General features: G+C 36.9%; 1 protein-coding gene across 2 annotated transcripts in view; it reads left to right on the top strand.

Annotated features, from left to right (window-relative positions):
• The window catches only part of TAF4B (TATA-box binding protein associated factor 4b), a 125685-nt gene extending 104062 nt beyond the window's left edge, over positions 1-21623 (top strand). For both annotated transcript variants that reach the window (XM_087869910.1, XM_045781891.2), the window contains one exon: positions 19760-21623. In XM_087869910.1, coding sequence (XP_087726036.1) covers positions 19760-19927 — 168 coding nt within the window. In that variant the 3' untranslated portion in view covers positions 19928-21623. The remainder of the gene's footprint in view (positions 1-19759) is intronic.
• The last annotated feature ends 267 nt before the right edge of the window (positions 21624-21890 follow it).

Below are 21890 nucleotides of genomic sequence, written 5' to 3'. Positions count from 1 at the left end.
TTAAATTCCAACAGCCCCCAGAGTGTGAGGTACCTACCTACTAGGTGTTACCCATGAAGAAGTGTGAATGATTTTGCCTGAAATTACCTGGGGAATGGTGTGAGAATGGAATAGAGCAGAAGGAATAGAATTGGATCAGGCTGAATTTATTGATGGGGCTTACTAAGCTAAGATTCCAGATCAAAGGTATTAAGTCAGAGGGCTATGAGTGGCTCTAACAGTGTGCTTTGTTGGTAGACTGAAAACTACACTAAAAGGTGGCCTAAACTAAGTAAAGTTGAGATAGATCCTAGAACTTTATTTGTATACTATAGAGGAAGTTATCCAAAGGTTTAAGGAGATTAGAAGGCTAGGTGGATTTTTCTTTTTCTTTCTTTCTTTCTTTCTTTCTTTCTTTCTTTCTTTCTTTCTTTCTTTCATTTTTTTTTTAGATTTTGTTTATTTGAGAGAAAGAGAGAGAGAGTACAAGCAGCAGGGAGGAGCAGAGGTAGAGGGAAAAGCAGACCCCCTACTGAACAGGGAGCCCAGTTGGGTCTCAGTCCCAGGACCCTGGGATCATGACCTGAGCCGAAGGTGCTTAATGAGCCAACCAGGCTCCCCGAGTGGATTTTTCATTTAAAAAAAAAACCCAAGAAACAAAACTTGACCACACATGTCCCCTGGGGGGGGGGAGGGGAGAAGAGAACACTCCTTTTCTCTGAGAAATATATTCATGAGGAGAGCTACAACATCCTTGAAGAGCTCTGTTGGCTGCTTTTGTTAAACCATTTTTAATGGAAGGATAACTGTTGCCATCAAATTAGGATCCTTGAATTCATCAGGAGTAATGGAATCCCAGGTGACAGAGACAAGTACTGGCACTTAATTGCAAAAAAACAAAGGGTGAGGCTGTGATTACTGTAATGGTTACTGTAGTGGTCAGTGGTTACTGTAATGGTCAGTAAAGCCAAAGCAGAAATCAGAGAAGTCTGAGTTGCAGAGATATTTGGCATGGGGTGGTTGATCATAGTATCCAACTGAAATAGGTGGAAAACCTTGTGAATTATTTTTTGATTTTTGTAAACAGAAGAACTCTAGACCTGGGGAACAGAAGTGTGACTTAGATGACCTCAATAAAGAGATTATAGCCCCTCAACCCGTCCCTAGACTTAAGCCAGTTCACAGATCTAATGACCTTTAAATAAAGGGAAAACCAGGTCATGCCATATAGCAAAAATTTATGGTGTTGATCTCCTTCTAGGCTTCCCCCAAAAGACCAGTGGCCATTTATTAGAGTAATGGACATTGGGGAATGAGAAATAATTAGATTTTTGGGGAATTGCTGAATATTGACTCAGAATGTAATGAGTTCTAGAATACCCAAACGCCACTGTTTTCCATCAGTCAATGGAGTTTTGGCTTAGGGCCATCAACAGTGGGACCGATGTGGTTATTTCCATATTTCTGGAATGCATAATTAGAGTAGACACAACAACTAACCAAGATCCCATATTGGTTCACTGACCTGTGGAAGTGAGAGAAAGTCAGGTGGAAGCCACTAGAGTGTCATCAACCTACCTAAGTAGTCAACTATTACCTAGAGAGATTACCGAACTACCCTTAAGAATTTGTTCACTCCTGTCACATCCCTATTCAACTCATCTGTTTGTTATTGAAGAAGACAGATGGATCTTGGAGAATGATGGTATGTTATCATAAACTTAATCAGGTGGTGGCTTCAGTTACAGTTGTTCCAGGTGGGGTTTTGTTGCTGGAACAAATCAGTGTAACCCCTGGCATTTAGTATGCAGATAGTGATCTGGCATATGGTTTTTCGCTATATACTTATTAGTAAAAACCATCAGAATTAGTTTGCTTTCAACTGGTGGGGTCAGCAGTATACCTCCGCTAACTTATCTCAGGGCTATATCAAGCTTTCTGTCATAAGCTAGTCTCCCACAGGACATTTATGCTGATCCATTATATTGATACCATGCTGGTTTGATTTGGTGAGCTGGATATAACAATTCCTTTTGTTGGTAAGGTGCATGCATGCCAGAGGGTGAGGATAATTCCCACAAAAATTCAGGTACCTGTTATCTTGGTGAACTTTCTAGGAATCCAGTGGTTTGGACTATGTTGAGGTACCTTTTCCAAACCAAAACAACAACAACAACAAAACCTGCTATATCTAGCTGACTTCTCCCATCACAAAGAAAGGGGCGCATTTGGATTTTAGAGGTAATATATACCTCATTTGACCTGAAATGAGGACTTCCCCCACCTTTCCACAAACCTTTCTCTGCTCGTTGACCTCACCAGAAGCTCCAAAGCCTACCTCTTTCACTCTCTGGAATCTATTCTGTCTGCTTTCTCTATTTTATTTTCAGTGGGTCCTTTTCTGTCAACTCCTCCTGTGTCCCTTTCTTATTCCCATCACTTACACCTTTTGATTTCTCAGATTGGTGATAAAAATTCACTTTACAGAGGGACTTTTTAAAAAAATCACCAATTTTTATGTTTAAAATTTTTATTTTCATCAAGAAACATGTTTATTGTAGAAAATGTAGAGAAGGAAATTAAATTATCCACATCCTATCACATTTTTACAAAATTCACAGAATGAGAATATTGGTAATCTACTTTTTTTACTTAACATTATCATATATACCTCTTATCCATGTCATTAAATGTTTTTCTACACATTTTGTTGGCATACTGTAATTTATCCATCTCTCATTGGACATATTTTAGTTTCTAATATAATGAACCTATTTATAATTGTATGAACCTGTTTATAATTAAATCTTTCACCATGGGTTTTGTTTTTAAGATTTTATTTATTTATTTATTTATTTGACCGAGAGAACATGCGAGCACTAGCAGGGGAAGAGGCAGGGAGAGGGAGCATCTGACTACCGCTAAGCAGGGAGCCCGATGTGGGGCTCAGTCCCAGGACCCTGGGATCATGACCGGAGACAAAGGCAGATGCTTAACCAGTTGAGCCACCCAAGCACCCCCATGGGTTTTCTTTTGTTTTGTTTGTTTGTTTTTTCCAGAACTAGAGTTGCAAGGTCAAATGAGATATTTATTATTAAAGTTCCTTTTAAAAAAATATTTACTGCTAATTGCTGTCCACGAAAATTGAACTAGTTTGTATTTCTACCAGCAGTATATGAAAGTATGTATTTATTAGTATCTCAATCAGCACTGGATATTGTTATTTTAAAACCTTTTTTTTTTTTTAAAAAAGATTGTGTTCATTTTTTGATAGGGTAAGTGAGAGAGAAGGAGCAGGGGAGGGGTAGAGGGAGAGGGTGAAGCAGACTCGCCACTGAGCAGGGAGCTCAAAGTGGGGCTTGATCCCAGCACTCTGGGATCACGACCTGAGTTGAAGGCAGCTGCTTAACCAACTGAGCCACCCAGGCATCCCTATTATTTTCAAAGCTTAATGCCATTTGTTATCTCTTAGCTTTTGGTTAATCTCCTTTCTATTCTCTATTTGGAAGAGATGGCATTTGTATTCAGTTATTCATTTATTCAGTCACCCAACTGTTTAGGTACAGTGGTGAAAAGAATAGAACTAGGTCTCATCTTGCTTGGAATTTATAGTCAAAGAGTTAGTTTTCTTTATGGCCGCTGTGCTGGATATATGCTGGTCTGGCCTATTCTGCCTTATAACTGAGCGTGACAGGACACCAGTGATGAACCTTGTTAGCATGGTGGGCCTTTTAGCATTTGGCCATGGATGCTTGTGGTTAAACTGGAAATTAGTATAATGTATATAAAATAACATCTGTGAAGAGTTGTTGGTGAACTTTTTAAGATTCCCATGTCTTTTCCTTGGGTATTTTTATTGTTATATTCCTCTGCTCCATTAATTATTTTGGTCACCATTCCTCCTGGGGCAAAGTAGTGTTTTAATGATGTTTTATATGTAATATTTGAGGCTTTGTAAGTTTTTTTTTCCTTCAAAGCACTTTAATTATAGTTATAATTATAGTTAGCATAATAATGGGCTTACGCTAAGAAAGATTATTTTTTTTAACTTATCAAGCCTTAAGATGATTCCTGTAAGTTGTCAGGCTCCCAAGAAGCAGTTTTTAAAAGTGTGTCTCTCTGCATACTGTTTCTGTAATTTAGACTAGTATTACTCTCCTCAGATTTCTTGAATTGTAGTATTCTCACATGACCAGTTATACCGTTATGCGTACTCCCTAATGTACTAGTAGCTCTTTGTTTCAGCCTTGTATGCAGCTATTTGGTTCCAACTTTAGTGACTATGAGAAGCAAGAATTGCCTGTGTGATATACGGCTGCCTATACTAAATATCAGGCCTTAGAGGGTTTTCCAAAGTGATAGATGAGCGCTAATTAACAACAAACTAATGTTTATGGGAAAAGTGGTTGGTAATTCCTTTGCTAAGTATGTCTTTCCAATGACAGTTAATTTTTCTGTGAAATTTTCCCAAAGTAGATGTTCAGATTGTCAGCAAATGTTACCAGTGAAAACGCAGGTTTACTTGGAAAGCAGTATATCTGCCTTAAATATTGCAACAGTACTTTCTGATAACATTTAGAGTATATTGTTGAATTCCTGTTTATGCATTTTTCCCAAGAATTCCATAGAGTATTAAAAACAGTAAGTATAAGTTGCTTTCAAAATGTTTATTTGAACTTGTTTGTATGACTTATCAGACTGTGCCAATCTTTCAGATATAATTCACATACCATAAAATTCAGTGTTTTAAAGTATATGGTTCAGTAGTTTTTAGTATATTCCCATGGTTGTGCAACTATCTCCATTATTTAATCCCAGAACATTTTCATCACTCCAGAAGGAATCTCCATAGCCATCGGCAGGCACTCCCTCCCACCTCTTTCAACCACTAATCTGCTTTCTGTCTTTATGGATTTGCCTGTTCTGGGCATTCATATAAATGGAATGATATAATATGCGGCCTTTTGTGTCTAACTTCTTTGACTTCACTTGATGTTTTCAAGGTCCATCCATGTTGTGGCATGTTATCAGTACTTCATTCCTATTTATGGCTGAATAATATTCCATTATCCATAAATTATATGGATATGTGACATTTTGTTTATCCATTCATCAGCTGATTGTTTATATACTTGGCTATTACAATTAATGCTGTTATGAACATTCATATTCAAGTTTCATTTCTTTTGGGTATATTCCTAGGAGCGGAGTTGCTGGGTCATATGGTAACTCTGTGTTTGACTTTTTGAGGAATTGTCAAACCGCCTTGCATAGCAGCTGTATCATTTTACATTCCTGCTTGCAATGCATGAGGGTTCCAGTTTGTCCACATAATGGTCAACAGTTGTTATTGCCTGTTTTTGGTTTAGGTTTTTTTTTAGTAGTCATTCCAGTGGGTGTGAAGTGGTCTCTCATTATGGTTTTATTTTGTATTTCTCTAATAACTAATAATGTTGGACATCTTTTCATGTCCCTATTGTTCATTTGTATGTTTACTTTGTGGAAATGAAGTGCAGTCAATCTATCTTTTTCTTTGCTTGCTTTTGCTTTAGGTATAATATCCAAGAAAGCATTGCCTAACCCAATGTTACAGGATTTGTATCTTAGAGTGTTATAGTTTTAGCTCTTACATTTATTTACATCTTTGATCCTTTCTGAGTTCATTTTTTATATGGTGTGAGATGGGTTCAAATTCATTCTTTTGCATGCAGATATCCAGTTGTCCTGGCACCATTTTTTGAAAAGACTATCCTTTCCCATTGTCTTAACACCCTTTTTGAAAATAAATTAATTGTAAATGTATGGGTTTATTTCTGGACTCTCTTTTCTGTTGATCTGTGTGTCTGTTCTGTCCTTATACAAATACCACAGTGTCTTGATTACTATAGCTTTGCAGTAAGTTTTGAAATCAGAAAGTGATTTTTCCAACTTGATTCTTTGTTTTCAAGAATTCTTTCAAGAGTTTCAAGAATTTCAAGAAATTCAAAGAATTTCAAGGTTCTTCGTTTGGGTATTCTGGGTCCCTTACATTTACATGTGTATTTTAGGATTACTTTGTCAATGTCTGCAAAAAAGGTAGCTAGAATTTTGATACAGATTACATTGAATTTATGGATCAGTTTGTGTAGTACTTCCATGGGGAAGGGAAGGGGCAGAGAGAGAATCTTAAGCAGGCTCCACATCCAGTGCAGAACCCATTGCAGCCCTTGGTCTCCCAACCCTGAGATCATGACCTGAGTCGAAGTCAAGAGCTAGACACTTAACCAGCTGAGCCACCCAAGCTCCCCAAAGAGAAGCTTTTTAATCACGAATTCAGTTTCTTGTTATAGGACCATGTACCAGGCATGTAGGTGGCCTTACATCCCTTTCCATTCTTTAGTCTTGTTCTCAGTGTCCATTCTTGAATTTACATATGTCAGTAAAATGCTAGTAGCCTAACCTTTCTTGTCATTAAATGATTGTTATGTTTTGATTGCAACATGAAAGGCAAGTTTGAATATTGAAACCATAAAGCAAATTAGTTAACATCTGCCTGACTTACCTTAGCATGTTTGCTAATTTTCTGCCACAAAGAACACCTTGGGAGTATCCTGATTCTTTTCTAAGCCTGCTGTTGCACATTCGTGGGCCATTTATAGGGTTCTGACCATGATAAATCATCTTCTGGATTTATCACTCCATTTAGTAATTTGGTTTCTAATGTTATTTCTTGTCTTACAGTTTGTTGCTATTGACAGTATTGTCAGTGGTTGTATTTGGTTTCCCTAATTAGAGATTTCAACAAAATCAGTTGTTCTTCATCTTCCCGAGTTGGTCTTACATATAGCACATAAAAGCATGGACTTTTTTCTTTTGAAGATTAAGTAAAGGTAGTCATTAGTTAAATTATCAGCTTTGGAATTAAAATGGTATGGTAGATTAAGTCTATTAACTGGATGATTTTTCATGCTGCTTACATATGCTTTGGCCATTAGCTTGTAGACTAGTGATTCTCAACTGGGGGAAGTACCTGCTCCTTTGGAGTGCTTAGAAATTTGTGGAGTATTGTTGTTCTGACACAGTGACTCAAGAGTTGGACTGTGCTACTAGCATTTGGTGACAGGGAGCCAGTGATACTAAACATCATGCAATATGAGAGGCAGATCCACCCAATCAAGCTTACTCAGAATTCTAATAACACCCCCATTGAGAAATGCTGACACTTAAATTTTTCAAGCACTTCAATAATACTTATAATCTCTTGAGTTGAATATATTCTAGAGTTTTACAATATCTTCTAGGTAACTTTTTATTTACAAACAACTTTTCACATAATGTTGGAATAAACATTTCTTTGTCCACATTCTCTGTACCTGTCATAATATTTGTGAGTATAGAATTCTGACATCACAGTGCTTCTCAAACTTTTATACCAAGCACACCAGACAGTAGAGAAGAGTAATCATGTTCCTTTGGGGGAAGTCTCAAGGAGGGAATGACTTTTAAAACTTCAAAGGAACTTTGCACTTGTTTTTAAGATCAAGGTGTAATTTATTTACAATAAGATGTGCTGGTTTTAATTATAACCACTATCCCATATCAAGATAGAAAACATTTCTGTGACCCCAGAAAGTTTTTTCATGCCTTTTCAGTCATTACCCCTGCCATCCAACCTTTTACTTCACAGTTACTGATCTAATTTCCGTTACCATAGGTTAGTCTTGCCTGTTTTAGAATTTTGTGTAATTGGGGATCATACAGCAATGTACTTTTTTGTTTTTAAATTTTCACTCTGTGTGTATGTTTTTGAGATTTATTCACTTTGCACATGTCAATAGTACATTCCTTTTTAGTGTTGAGTAGTACTCCATTGTATAAATGGTCCATAATTTGTTTATTCATTGGACACTTGGGCTCCTTCTAATTTTTGGCAAGTACAAATAAAGCTGCTATCAACATCCCTGTAAAAGTCGTTTTGTGGACATATGCTTTCATTCTCTTAGATAAATACTTAGGAGAGCAACTGTTGAATCATAAGATAGATGTAGGTTTAATTTTATAAGAACTTTAAACTTTTTTCAAGTTGTGCCATTTCACACTCCCTTTAGCAGTGTACTTTTATTTTCATGAAGGTGTCTTTTGGAAGAACAGAAGGGTTTAACTTCGATGAAGTGTAATTTATCATTTTTTTCTTTTATAGTTACTGCTTTCTGTATCCTAAAAAAATTAGTGTACCCATAATTTTGAAGATTTTTTTTCTTAGAAGCTTTATATTTTACGTTTTAAGTGTTTGATCTTCTTATATTTTAAGTGTTTGATCTTCTTAATTTTTATATCTGATCTGAAGTTAGGGGTTGAGGCTAATTTTTTAATATACAGATATCTTGTTGCTCCATCCCATTTATTGAAAAGACTTACTCCATTTACCATGACTTACATTTAAAATCAATTAACTGTATATGTAGAAGTACATATTCATACTTCATTCTGTTGATCTGTTTTTCTATATTTATGCCAAAACCACAGTCTCTTGCTTACTGTAATAATTTTGAAATCCAATAGTTGAAATTCTCCAACTTTGTCCTTTTTCAAGAGTGTTTTTTGACAATTCTGGGTCCTTTGCATTTTCATATGAATTTCAGCATCTTCTTGTCATTCTTACAAAAATGTGTATATATGTGTTAGGATGGCATTGAATCTATAGATCAGTTTGTGAAGAACCAACATCTTAACAGTCGTGAGGCAATATGAGCTTTGTATATCCTTACATGTATTTCTGTCCTCTTTAATTTCTCCCTGCAGTGTTTTAGCTTTCTATTTAGAAGTCTTCCAGGTCAGGATGCCTACGTGGCTCAGTTGGTTAAGCATCTGCCTTCAGCTTAGGTCATGATTCCAGGGTCCTGGGATCAAGCCCCACATCGGGCTCCTTGCTCAGCGGGGAGCCTGCTTCTCCCCCTGCTTGCTGCTCCTGCTGCTTGTGCGCGTGTGCTCTCTCTCCCTCTGACAAATAAATAAATAAATCTTAAAAAAAAAAAAAAAGTCTTCCATGTCTTTCATTACATTTATACATAGATACTATTTTCTTGATGCTATTGAAATGGTATTTTTATATTATACTTTCCAGTTCATTGCTAATATAGCAAATCTTGTATCCTCCAACCTACTAAGTTTACCTAATTGTTCTGTAATTTTGGATGTAAATTCCTAAAGATGTGCTAAATAATCATGTTTACAAATCAAAATAGAGTACTTCTTTCTTTCCAGTCTTTGTGCTTTTTATTTATTTTTTCTTGCCTCAGAACACTAGCTAACATCCCCAGTATTGTGTTGAAAAGAAGTGGTGAGGGCGGACATCCTTGCCTTGTTTCTGATCTTAGGGAAAAAGCACTCAGTATTTAACCTTTAAGTATGATTTTGGCTGTAGGTTTTTTATAGAGGAAATTCTTCTCTTCCTAGTTCACTGAGAACTTTTCTGATGGTGGGTGTGGAATTTTGCCAAAGCTTGTCTGAATTTATCTGATTATCATGAGTTTTCTCCTTTATTCTCTTAATTTGATCATTTGTATTTGTTTTTTAAATTTTAGCCAGCTTTTTAATCCTGGGATAAATCCCAGTTGGTCACAATATAAAATGATTATTCACGTTGCTGGATTCTATTTGCTGTTCATTCGTTTTGTTTAGTATTTTTGCCTCTGTGTTCATGAAAGATATTGGTCTATAATTTTATTTTATTTTATTTTATTTTTAAAGATTTTATTTATTCGACAGAGATAGAGACAGCCAGCGAGAGAGGGAACACAAGCAGGGGGAGTGGGAGAGGAAGAAGCAGGCTGATAGCAGAGGAGCCTGATGTGGGGCTCGATCCCACAACGCCGGGATCACGCCCTGAGCCGAAGGCAGACGCTTAACTGCTGTGCCACCCAGGCGCCCCTGGTCTATAATTTTAGCTTGTTATAGTGTCCTTGTTAGTTTGAGCTTGAGTTATGCCAGTGTTCGTTCTTCCTCTTTTCTTTTTTTTCTTTTTTAAAGTGTTTAAGTGTCTAAGATAGGCCTTATTTCCTCCTCAAGTGTTTGATAGTATTTACTGATGAAGGCACCTGATCAGGCCAGGAGTTCTTCATGTGAGGAAAACTCAATACTAGATTCTCTCTTTTTGTGTGTGTTAGTATTTGAAAGTTGTGTTTCTCAAAGAATTTTTGCATTCATCTAGATTGTTGGAGACATTCGCATAAAATTATTCTTTGTATCTCGTTGTTGTCTTTTAATGTCTGTGGTGATGTTATTTTTTCTTTCATTCCTGATATTGATCATTTGTGTGTTCTCTTTCTTCCTGATCAGTCTAGATAAGGGTTTATGTTTTATTAATCTTTTCCAAAAACTAACTTATGGCTTTATTACTTTTTTAAAAAATGTTTTTCTATTTCTTATGTCATTGATTTCCACTCCTATTTATTTCCTTTCTTCTAATTCCATTGAGTTTAATATTTTCTTTTTCCAGCTTCTCAGTTGAGGTGAAGGTTGAGTATACTTTTTTATTCTAATATAAACATTTAACATTATAAATTTCCATTAGTTTGTGGGAGTGAAGCCAAAGCAGAAAAGCTCTAATAATTGGATATGTTGTGTTCTTATTATCGTTAAATTTAAAAAATATTTCCTAATTTCCTTTTTTGATATCTTCTTTGAAATACAGACTGTTCAGAAATGTGTTGTTTAATTTCAAATATTTAGTGTTTTCATTATGGTTAGAGAACATATTCTGTATTTCAATCCTTTTAAATTTATTGAGACCTGTCTTAGCATATGGTATATCTTAGGGAATATTTCTGTGCACTTGAGAAGGATGTGTGTTCTTTAGTATTGAGTAAGGATCTATAAGTCTTCTACATCCTTACCAATTTTTTTTGGCTGCTTGTTACATGGGTTACTGAGAGAGGTTTATAAGTTGTTTTCTTTTTTTAAAACTGTGGTTTTACATTTGTCTGTTTCTATTTACCAATCTTTGCTTCTTTTATTTGATGGTCTGTTATTAGGCATAAACACATTATGTCTTTCTTATGAATTTCCCCCTTTTGACATTGTGAAATTATTCTCATTTCTAGTAGTATTCCTTGTCTTAAAGTCTTACTTTGTTAAATATTATTATAGCCACACCAAATACTATTATGCTTAGTATTTGCATGGTTTATTTTTTTCTGTCCTTTTACTTCCAGCCTATCTATGTCTTTACTTAAAGCTGGTCTCTTATGAATAGCATATAATTGAGTTTGCGATTTGTGTCTTGTCTGAAAACGTATTTGGAGTGTTTAGTCCATTTATATTTAATATAATTTCACTGTGCTTGAATTTGGGTCTGTCATCTGGCCATTTATTTTGTTTGTCCCTCTGTTATTTTGTTTCTCCTTTCTAGTCATCTTTTGAGTTAATTATGTAGTATTTAGTGTGATGTTCTATATCCTCTGTTGACTTTTAACTATGCTCCTCTTTTATTTTTTTAATGGTTGTATGTATGTATCTGTTAACAGGCATAGTGGATATCCTTAACTGACTACACTCAACCTTGAATTAATATCACATCACATAAGAGTTGAAAACCTTTTAACTGTATGATTCTATTACACAAGTCCCTCCCATCCTTTGTGTTATTGTTATCACCTTTTTACTTTTACATATGTTTTTAACTCTAGTACATTCTCATTACTTGGTCATAATCTTTTAAGGAGTTTATGAAAATAAAAATAGTTTTTATATTTACCACTTGCAGTGCTTTTATTTTTCCTGTAAATTCATATTTCTTTGTAATATCATTTTCCATCAGTCCTATGCAACTTTCCAACTCTAGAATTACCAGAGTTTTAAATAAAGCTACAATTAGTACTGAAGTATATTGGCAAATTTACCTTTAGTTGTGAGGCACAACAACCTTTACTGATATTATCGTAGCTTTTCTTAACATTAAGATCCTCCAAGGATAAAATCAAAGCTGGTTCTGAAAGAAAAAAAAAAAGTTAACTAGCAGTCCTTTGAAGTTTTCATAAAGTAATAGGTAAAATTTATCTTTGGACATAGTTTGAGTTTTCAGAGGACTTTGTAAGTGTCTTAATTAAAGGTTAAAGAAAATAACTGTAGTGTTAAAAGGAAAGTTACTACATTTCAGAGTTTGACTCATTATTTGGTAATCTGTTCTTTTTTTTTTTTTTAAGATTTTATTTATTTATTTAACAGAGATAGAGACAGCCACTGAGAGAGGGAACACAAGCAGGGGGAGTGGGAGAGGAAGAAGCAGGCTCATAGTGGAGGAGCCTGATGTGGGGCTCCATCCCATAACACCGGGATCACGCCCTGAGCTGAAGGCAGACGCTTAACAACTGCACCACCCAGGCGCCCTGGTAATCTACCGTTCTTGCGTGTTGTATTATTTGGTGGGCTGAAGCAATTCCTTTTTGGAAAGAGCGACCAAAAAAACAGCCTTTTGAGCAGTTTCATCCAGTGGCAGCTTGGTAAGGATGAGTGGGTGAGATAAGTTGTTAGAAGGCTGGATAATGCTTAAGAACAAGCTACCAAAGGACTTAACATTTTCTCCCCGATTTATTTGGCTTAAAGCTAAGAATGACAGCAGGATCTTGATTATAAAGCCATAATATGGCTCATTTTCATTGTTAATTCACATTAGTGATTTATTGGGTGACACTAGACATATAATCATACTACGACATTGAATGAATACCAGCTAAGTGCTAAACGCTGTATAAAATATTCACAGCTCCAAAATCCTTCCCTTTTAGCGAGTGAGAAAATTAAAGAGGTAGTTGCATTGTGCTGAATGCATGTGACAGTAAAACAAAATTCAGAGTATTACTGAAGTATACAGGACTTGCACCTGGTCCAGACCTGGGGTAAGTTTGGAATTGTAGCACTGGGGAAACAAGTACCTGAACTGAGTTTTAAAGAACTTAGTAAGGTAATGTGATACGAGGATGGGACAGAGAGATTGGAAATGAGTTCAGGAGGAGAGAATTACCTGTCTTGGAGCAAAGAGGAAAAAAGTACTCTGTGGCATACTCAGTAGTTTGGGACAGGAAGAAAGAAATGAGAGGTGAGACTGGGGAGAGGCTTTGGTATGCTCATGGATGACTGCATATGTCATGCTTGGATACTGGGACTGGGTCCTATAGATTTTTATCTATTGGAGCATTTTGATCAGGAAAACTGTTATCTGATTATTATTTTAGAAAGATCATTCCCACTTCAGTGTGAGCAATATTAATAGTGGAACTAGGGAAGTTGCTTAAGAAGGTTGTTGAGGTAACCTAGGCAAAGGATAATGACAGTAAAAATATAGAAGGAAGCATATGATTTGGAAATCGTTAAGAGGTAGAACTGATAAGTGACAGATGGGATGTAGAGGAAGAAAGGGTTGAGGATGACACCCAATTTTCGGGCTTAGGTATTGAAGGGGAATGGTATTGCCATTCCCATAAGTAAGAAAGAAGAAGGGAAGAGGAATAATGGTTTGAAACATGAGGAATTTCGGATACATTAAGTTGGAGACTTCATTAGGAAATTAAACAATGAGGTCCGGATTTTAAGAAAGCATTCTTTTGGAGATAAAGGAGGAGAATGTCATTAGCAGAGAAGAACCGGACTTATCTTTATATTCTCTCCTAATGACACAACTCGAAATAGAACTCAGAGCCCATGATTACGTGCCATATCAGTCTGTTTAAACATATTATTTCTATAAAAGACTGTTGAAACATGGATACATAGAAATAACAAAATTCTGGGGCAGAAGATAACATGTAGGGTTGTCAGTATTCTGAAATAACTCAAAAGGAATGAAACGAAGGTGATAAAAGCTGCAGCTCTGTTGCTTCAAAAGTTCTTCTCGTTGACCAGCAGAGGGTGCTCAATCCTGAAGCTCAGTATTTTTTGCTCTGTGCTGCCCTTAAGGCCTAGAAGCTCAGGTCTTTCGAATATAGATTTTTCGTGTTCTTCTTCTTCTTTTTTTTTTTTTAATGTTTTTTTATTATGTTAGTCACCATACAGTACATCCCTGGTTTCTGATGTAAAGTTCGATGATTCATTAGTTGCATATAACACCCAGTGCACCATGCAATACGTGCCCTCCTTACTACCCATCACCAGCCTATCCCATTCCCCCACCCCCTCTGAAGCCCTCAGTTTCTTTCTCATAGTTCTTCTTACACAGGGCCAGGCATCCAGGATCGTTTTATTTATCCTTGCTTCCAGGACTTAGAAGATACTTGATTTTTTTTTTTCCTGGAGCCAGTCTTCATTGTACCCCCTGTTCCCATGTCTATTCCTTGTTTCCTCCCTAAAGTTTAAGACTTGAGTCCTCAGGTTAAGAGCTGCCATGGGGCATGGGGTTAGGATAAAATCAGGAGCAGAGCCTGGAAATGTAATGAATCTTTGCCTCTATTAAAAATGCCCAATTTTTGTTTCTAGTTAATTATTAAGATTCAGGGACACACTTGTTTAGTTAGTCTTCTGATGCCGGGAATAAAATGCAAGAAGTTGATGTTAGCTTCTAGAAACAGTATTGATAAGCTTGGTTGGGTCTCTTGAGCATCAAGTTCCTCCAGTATCTGATTGGAGGAGCCGATGAAAAACTTCCTGTCCTGGGATATATCCTTTGTCCACCTGCCACATGTCTGAAATGCCCATTAGTCTAGCTTTAGGCATTCAGAGCGCCACTAAAACTCAAAGATTTCACTGGAAGGAACAAAGTAAATGTGGCAGGAGAAATTAAGTTAGTTAGGACTTAACAGAATAGGACATGGGCAGGAAGTTTATTCTAATTAGTTTTAACTGGGGGATGTCAGAAAAGATCTGGAACTAGAATTACACTATTTCCTGTTTATAAACCTTCAAACCTCCCAACTGACTAATGAACTAATTTATTATAAGAAGGGCTAACACTTATAGAATGTATATTGTGTGCTAGGCAGTGTTCTCATTTAATCCTCAAGACAACCCTATGAGATAATTACTGTTACTGTTTCTGTTTTGCAGATTAGGAAACTGAGGTACAGAGAACTTAAGTAATTTGTCTGAGGTTGCTTATGGAGGAGACAACCAGTGCTCAGCACTGTTCAATCCTCCTGTATGTCTTATGCTGCCTAGCACAGTTCCTTGCCCATAGTAGATGCCCAGTAACCCAGGTAACTTTTAAACTGTATCAGTGTGTGATCTAGCGTGAAGCTAGTGGATGGCAGTTTTTAGAAACAGAGGCCCATACGAAGTCACTGAGAACTTCAGCAAGATTCATGAAGCCTCTGGGCTCATGAAGATCATTTTTGCTTTTCACTTAATATAGCAGTAATAGAGCTTAAGGAAATGTGGAAAATGAAGTAGACAAATTTTCAAAGGTTTTACTTCACAGCACCCACTCCATTAACTTGAGGGAATAAAAGTTTGGATAACTGGTTATTTTTAATTAGTGTTATTCTTAAAACAGTGTTATTTCTCTGAAATCGGTAACTTATGGTATTCAGTTTTTTTCTTATTAGAGAAGAATTCCTCAAAATAAAAGTAAGAAACTTTGTTTAGTGATGGAGTTGAACAAAGTAATGAATGAAAGCTAACTTAATTGACCTAACAGTAGTAGAGTATGTGAACATTTAGGTCTGATTATGATTTTAAGAACATTTGTTGTGCACTTGGTAAGTGAATTATTTCTTTCATCCTCTTTGACCTTTCTCTTCATTTGCCTACTTTTATCCAGGTGAAGAATCCAAGTTAAGGAATATCCTCATGTAGAAAGATGATTGGGGAAACACCCTGTTTCAGAAATAAATAGTACATTGTCACAGGGTCTTTTTCTTTTTCCTTCATACAAATTCTGGTCTCTTAACCACATTAGTGTTCTTTGTCATTGATAGTGTAATGTGACCAGAAATCAGCCCTAGAAAACTTTGGAAAAGGGACTTGGTGAAGTGGGAGAAAATTAAAGCTGATGGTGAAAAGGCAGGTTTGAGTTTTTATGGCTTTAAGTTAGCCACGCATTATCCACTCTCTTAAACATGGGTAATTGAGAGGTAGCTGCTTATTCTTGCCCGGTCATTGTGCAACTGTCAAGTCAGAGTGTAGGCATCCCAAACCATAAGCATAGGAATAAAAATGCTATATATTTATATCCATGTTCAAGAAAGATGGACTTTCCTAAGTGTGTCACTGTTTGGGAGAAGAGAATGCTATCACCTTTGTAAAGTTGTGAATTATGAAAGACATTTCTGTTGGGTTACTGAATGTCCCTTGGGGTTTGTTTCATTTATAACATTGCCTTGGGCCTTCTGCTACATCCTGTTGGAATGACCTTCTTTTCAACCCCGTGCTGGCAGCTGTAATACGGCTCTTTCTCCTGAATCCTTTAGGCTTGTCACATGACAAACATGAACTGTGACCCCTTTGTTCTTTACCCAGATGATTTGGTTTCTTTAGTTTTTTTCTGTTTAACATTTTTGCCTTATTTCCTTTCCTTTTTTTCCCTTTTTGCTCCCTTTTTTATTTCCTACCTAGACAAGGGTTATTGTGGGGTTTGGGGAGCATTTTAGTTTTTTTATTAAAGTATAATACTGATGCAGAAAAGCAGACAAATTAAAGCTCACTGAATTTTCATAGCACAAGCACACTCATGTAGACACTACTCCAGTCAAGGCAGAGCATACCACCAGAACCTCAGATAACCCTCTCCTGTCTCCTTCTGGGCACTACTCCTCTCCCCGCAAGGGGAATCATTGTCCTCACTTCCATAGCTCTGAACTGTATAGAAATGGAATCAAACTGTATGTATCCCTTTACGTCTGGATCCTTTCATTTAACATTTTTGTGACATTCATCCATGTTACTCAGTTTGTTACTACTGTGTAGTATTCCATTTGTATAAATATTCCACAACTTACCTATTCTAAATGGGCATTTGGGTTGTTTCTTGTTTAGGGCTATTATGAATAATACTGCTAAACATTCTCATACATGTTTTTCGGTGAACATATGATATAGTTCTGGGTATTTATATAGAAGTGGAATTGCCAAGACATAGTGTATCCAGCTAGCCATTTAATTTCAAAATTCATATAAAACACTAAATGATTTTAGGCAAACTCTTAGTACTTGAACATTCATAAACAACTATCAATTCAGCGTTAGCATATTATATCTAATTTTTGGCTAAGAAAAATACCTCTATTTAAATGTACTACAGTTTAAAAAGAAAAAAATAAAATAAATGTACTATAGTTTTAAACAGGTAATTCCTATATACAACAAAATTGCCACTCACTGTCCATGACGCATTTTATTAACTGTCTTCCTAATGTGTGTTTTTTATCCAGTTTTCCAAAGCTGAGTTGTCCAGTCCATTCTGCAAAAATCTTTTTTTATTAAAGATTTTTATTTGTGAGAAAGAGAAGGAGAGCTCACAAGCAGGGGGAGTGGCAGGCAGAGAGAGAAGCAGGTTCTCTTCTGAGCAAGGGCCCTAATGCGGGACTCGATCCCAGGACCCAGGGATCATAACCTGAGCCGAAGGCAGATGCTTAACCAACTGAGCCACCCAGGCATCCCCATTCTGCAAAAATCTTATGAAAATATTGAGATGGTGATAATTTACAGTAGTTAAGATTACATCTACGTTATACCACCTCTAAGTGGTAATGTTGACAGGGAAGAGGAATGTGCTAGTGCTTGACTCCCATGCTTAGCTGAAGTTACAGAGGCGGACACTTGTATTTGTACAAACTGCATTCATTACTAAGAACCTTGCAGAAGTGGTGAGAGACTAGCTCTATACCATAGATGGGCTCTCGGATAAGTAGTCAGGCAGTTGTGCAGGCAAAGGAATGTTTTTCTTTCTAAAAATGTGGACTTCCCAAAATTTGTTCCATGGACCCTTTTGAGCAAGTTTAACCTAACGAGTATAGAAATGTGATTGTGATATCATAGTCCCCCCAAATTGCAAAGCATCTTTCAAGGAAAGTTTATTTGACCATCAGATAAAGTGCCCCTCAGTCAATCTGTGAACATGCATGGAATTAAGTTGACTTGTTTTTACCACAGTGTTATTGGAGACCTTAAAAAGGATTTCTTTCTCCTTCATCAAAACAAAGCAAAACAAAACAGAAATGTAGAGGGAGTAATTAAAATTTGATAGTTATAAAAGGATGGTTATGGAACCAGAAGTTTTGCTTCCTGTGTTAGGTAAATATCTTTTCTTATATAAGTCTTTTGGAGGGTGAAAGGAGAGTTACCAACCCTATTGAGATGTTTTTGGGTACAAAGTAGGGTTTTAAAAAATAATGAGAAAATAAAGGATATCATCTTTACAAGATTATCCTTTGGGGGCTCCTGGGTGGCTCAGTTAGTTAGGCGTCTGCCTTCGGCTCAGGTCATGATCCCAGTATCCTGGGATCGAGCCCTAGGTCGGGCTCCCTGCTCAGCAGGAAGCCTGCTCACCCTTTCCCTCTGCCTGCTGCTCCTCCTGCTTGTGCACTCACTCTCTCTCTCTCTCACTCTGCCAAATAAATAAATAAAATCTTTTAAAATTATCCTTTGTCTAAAAATTCTGTATTTTTCATTTCTCTTTCCAATCTTTTTTGTTTGTTCGTTTGTTTTAATACTGTTGTGTAAACACTGATATTTAGAAAACTGTCTTAGTATAAGCATATTGGGTTCCATTCATTTTTGAATGACATTTAGAGCCCACATTGGTTGATAGTCCCTATCTTCAAAAAGCTTATGACCTAGTGGGTATGTAGTTGTGGTGGTAGCATATACAAATTACTGTAATACTATGTAAGGTAATTACTGCAGCAAAAATTCCTTTGGTGGGGGCAGCAAGTAGACCCATTTGAAATGGGTCTTAAAAGATGAATTGATTGGTCCGGAATGGCCTTTAGCTGATCTTTATCTGTTGGCCACATTTAAGATGCTTTGTAAAGGAGCAGTGGCAAGTAAGCCCGTAGGGAAGCCAGGTGATGAGTTGGTACCTGATTTGGTAGATAATACAGGACAGTGACTAAGAGCACTCACTTCAGATCCAATTAGAAATTGAGTCACAGTTCAGTTTTGCTATGTGACTTTGAACAGGTTGCGTAACCTATCTAAGCGCAGTTTTCTCATTTGATAAATGGTGACGGCACCCATGTAACTTGCTGCAGTGTAAAATGAAAGAAAAGGGATCGTGTGTGGGAGGTGATTCACACAGCTGTCAATATAACAAGTGCTCAGGTAGCTTCTCTCGATAGCAGCGAGCCGTCGAAGATTTTTGAACCACAGAATGGTGGGATATGAACCATGTAAGGCTTTTTCTTTCACTTTTATAATTGATATACAAAAGACTGCACACATTTAAAGTATACAGTCTGATAGGTTTTTACACATACACCTATGAAATCATCACCACAATTGAAATAACGACCACATCCATCACTCCCGGAAGTTTTGTCTAAGACCCTTAAAGAGAGAAGTCTGGCCTTCAATGCACAGCAAAGAATGGAGTGAAGTCGAGCCTGGAAGTGAAGAAATCAGTTTAAGAGGCTGTCACCATGGTCCAGGTGAGAGAGAGAGAATGAATGAGGTCATGAGCTAGTACGGAGGCAGTTGGCCTCCCCCCAAGAGATGGGGCTGCTGAGGGACAGGGTTGAGCCTGCTGCTTCATTGTATTCTCTCTAGCACCTATCTCAGTGGCCAGAAGCTAGTGAGCTCTTCCATTGTGAAGACAGTTTTTCCCTGTATGAAAGATTGCTTACTTTAAACTTTTTTCTCTCTTTATTCTGTTTAGGGCTTAAAAGACAATCTTCTTGCTTCTGGGACATCCAGTCTGACAGCCACCAAACAGTTGCTTCGTCCAAGAATCACAAGAATCTGTCTCAGGGACTTGATATTCTGTATGGAACAGGAAAGAGAGATGAGGTATTCTCGAGCTCTATACCTTGCCCTTCTGAAATGACCACGCACTCTCCATCCAGATCCTTGCTGTTTACTGCCAAAGAAGACATAAAGAGCATTGTGGCACTCTCCTGAAATTTCAGTTTCTGGAAAATAATCACCAATAGGGAAGACCATTGTTTACAGTTACGAACTTTTATTAAATCTTATTTATACATCCCATGGGGTTCTTAATGACTAGAATTCAACTTTGTCTTCTGGAAATTGGTTAATGAAATACAGTTTATACAGACGTAGGCTTCTGCCTATGTGTGCATTTAATTACAGCAAGTTAAGGCCCTGTTTGGTACCACCTGCTTCATTTGCCAGACTGTTAACAGGTGAGGTGATATCCCTAATACAGCCAGCGTTAAGATGCAGGTGAAAGAAAGGAAGAGTCACTACTTACGAGGCAAACTGTATTTCATCCTCTACTGAACCTGTCTCAAGGTGTTAGGTTTTCTGGGCTGGGATCAGAAGTTGCCTAGCTAATTGTGACAGTCACCTTCTGTAGTTGCAGGTGACAAGCCACAGATTAGGGTCTGTGGCAGCTTTGGTCAGCTGCATCCCAGTGTTTTCAAAACTGAGGCAAATGGGAATCGTTTGTGCCTGAGGTTGCTGTTCTCTGGTTCATCACCATGGGCTACTTCTGATACCAAGTGAGGGGACATTCTTGTCAGGGAAGCTGTAAAACTGTAAAACAGGAGCTCACTGAATATATACCTCACTGGAAACTGGAAAAGGTGGGAAGTACTGGAAGGAATGAAGGGGCATTGCATTCCACCTGAGGAGGGGAGAGTGAAAATGGAATCCCAGAGCGGGAAGTGTGTGCTGCACAGGCTCCCTCCATTCCGGGGGTGAGATTGGAACTCCAACGCAGCTGGTACGGGTTTTGTTGACAGGACAAAATCACAGTCCAACCAAAAAGGAAAATGTATCAAACATTTTCAAATTTGCAGTATTTCAAAAGGAAGAAGTTATTTTTTTTGTTTTGTGTATTGTTTTAAATCTTACGGATAGTTTTGTAAAATCCTTTTCGTTACTGCAAGTTTTAAGCATCTTGTTGCATTTAAAAAACCCTAATTGATGATTAGAAATTTTTAACAATAAGACTCCATTTTGGATTCAGTACTCAGAAGGTAATGTCAGCATCTCATTGTTGGAGATCTTGTCTCTAAATGTATTATGAGAAGCATGTTATATATATATATGCAAGATATATATTCATCTGAGGAGGAAGCTGATGTTTTATAAAGCAAACCCTCTTTTTTTTTTTTTAATTCCACTTTGTGGCATGTAGCTGGTGAAAAGTAATAGCTGTATTTAGAATCACATACAGAAAGAACCAGTAAGTCCTCCAGGAAGGCTAAAAAAAATGAAAAACAAAAGAAACCAATAAAGAAAAGCTGCTTTTTAGGAAAGGAATTCAGGGGAAAAAACACACCTCCATTATGTTACTCCTCATCCTGTTCTTCCCATCAGGACTGTTGCAGCCATGTTCTATACAGTAGTAAATGTTAAATTGGCCACATTTTTTTGTTTCAGCAAGTTATTATGTAAAATGCTAAAAATTATGTATATGTTAAAAGAATACTTTCAGAAGAGATCTGTACCTAAAGTTGTTTTTGTATATTTAAATGCTTAGCTTTATTTTTTGTAAAGTGCAGCATTTTCCCATATTTGTGTATAATCTTATTGATCAGATGTTTAAAATTATTTCAAATACTTCATTAAAATAATTATTTTATTATAAGAATAACTTTGCTCAGTCCCTGACTTTGAAAACCAGTATCTTTAGTAGTAAGCCCCCACAGCCGAGGGCCGGGCAATGGATCTTTCTTGGCTCTGATTGTTACTTGCTTTGGAGTATCAGCATTTGGGTTCCAGAACCTAACTTCAAATCCAAGTTGCTGTATCACTTTCTTTGGAATAGTTGTGAATTTGCATGCTATTTGACTCCAAAGAAAGTTAAGCATATTCATTAC

The sequence above is a fragment of the Ursus americanus genome, chromosome 19 (assembly GCF_024610735.1).
Source record: "Ursus americanus isolate L20-20 chromosome 19, mUrsAme1.1.p, whole genome shotgun sequence".
NCBI classification, from domain to species: domain Eukaryota; kingdom Metazoa; phylum Chordata; class Mammalia; order Carnivora; family Ursidae; genus Ursus; species Ursus americanus.
This window is presented reverse-complemented; position numbering and strand designations above follow the sequence as displayed.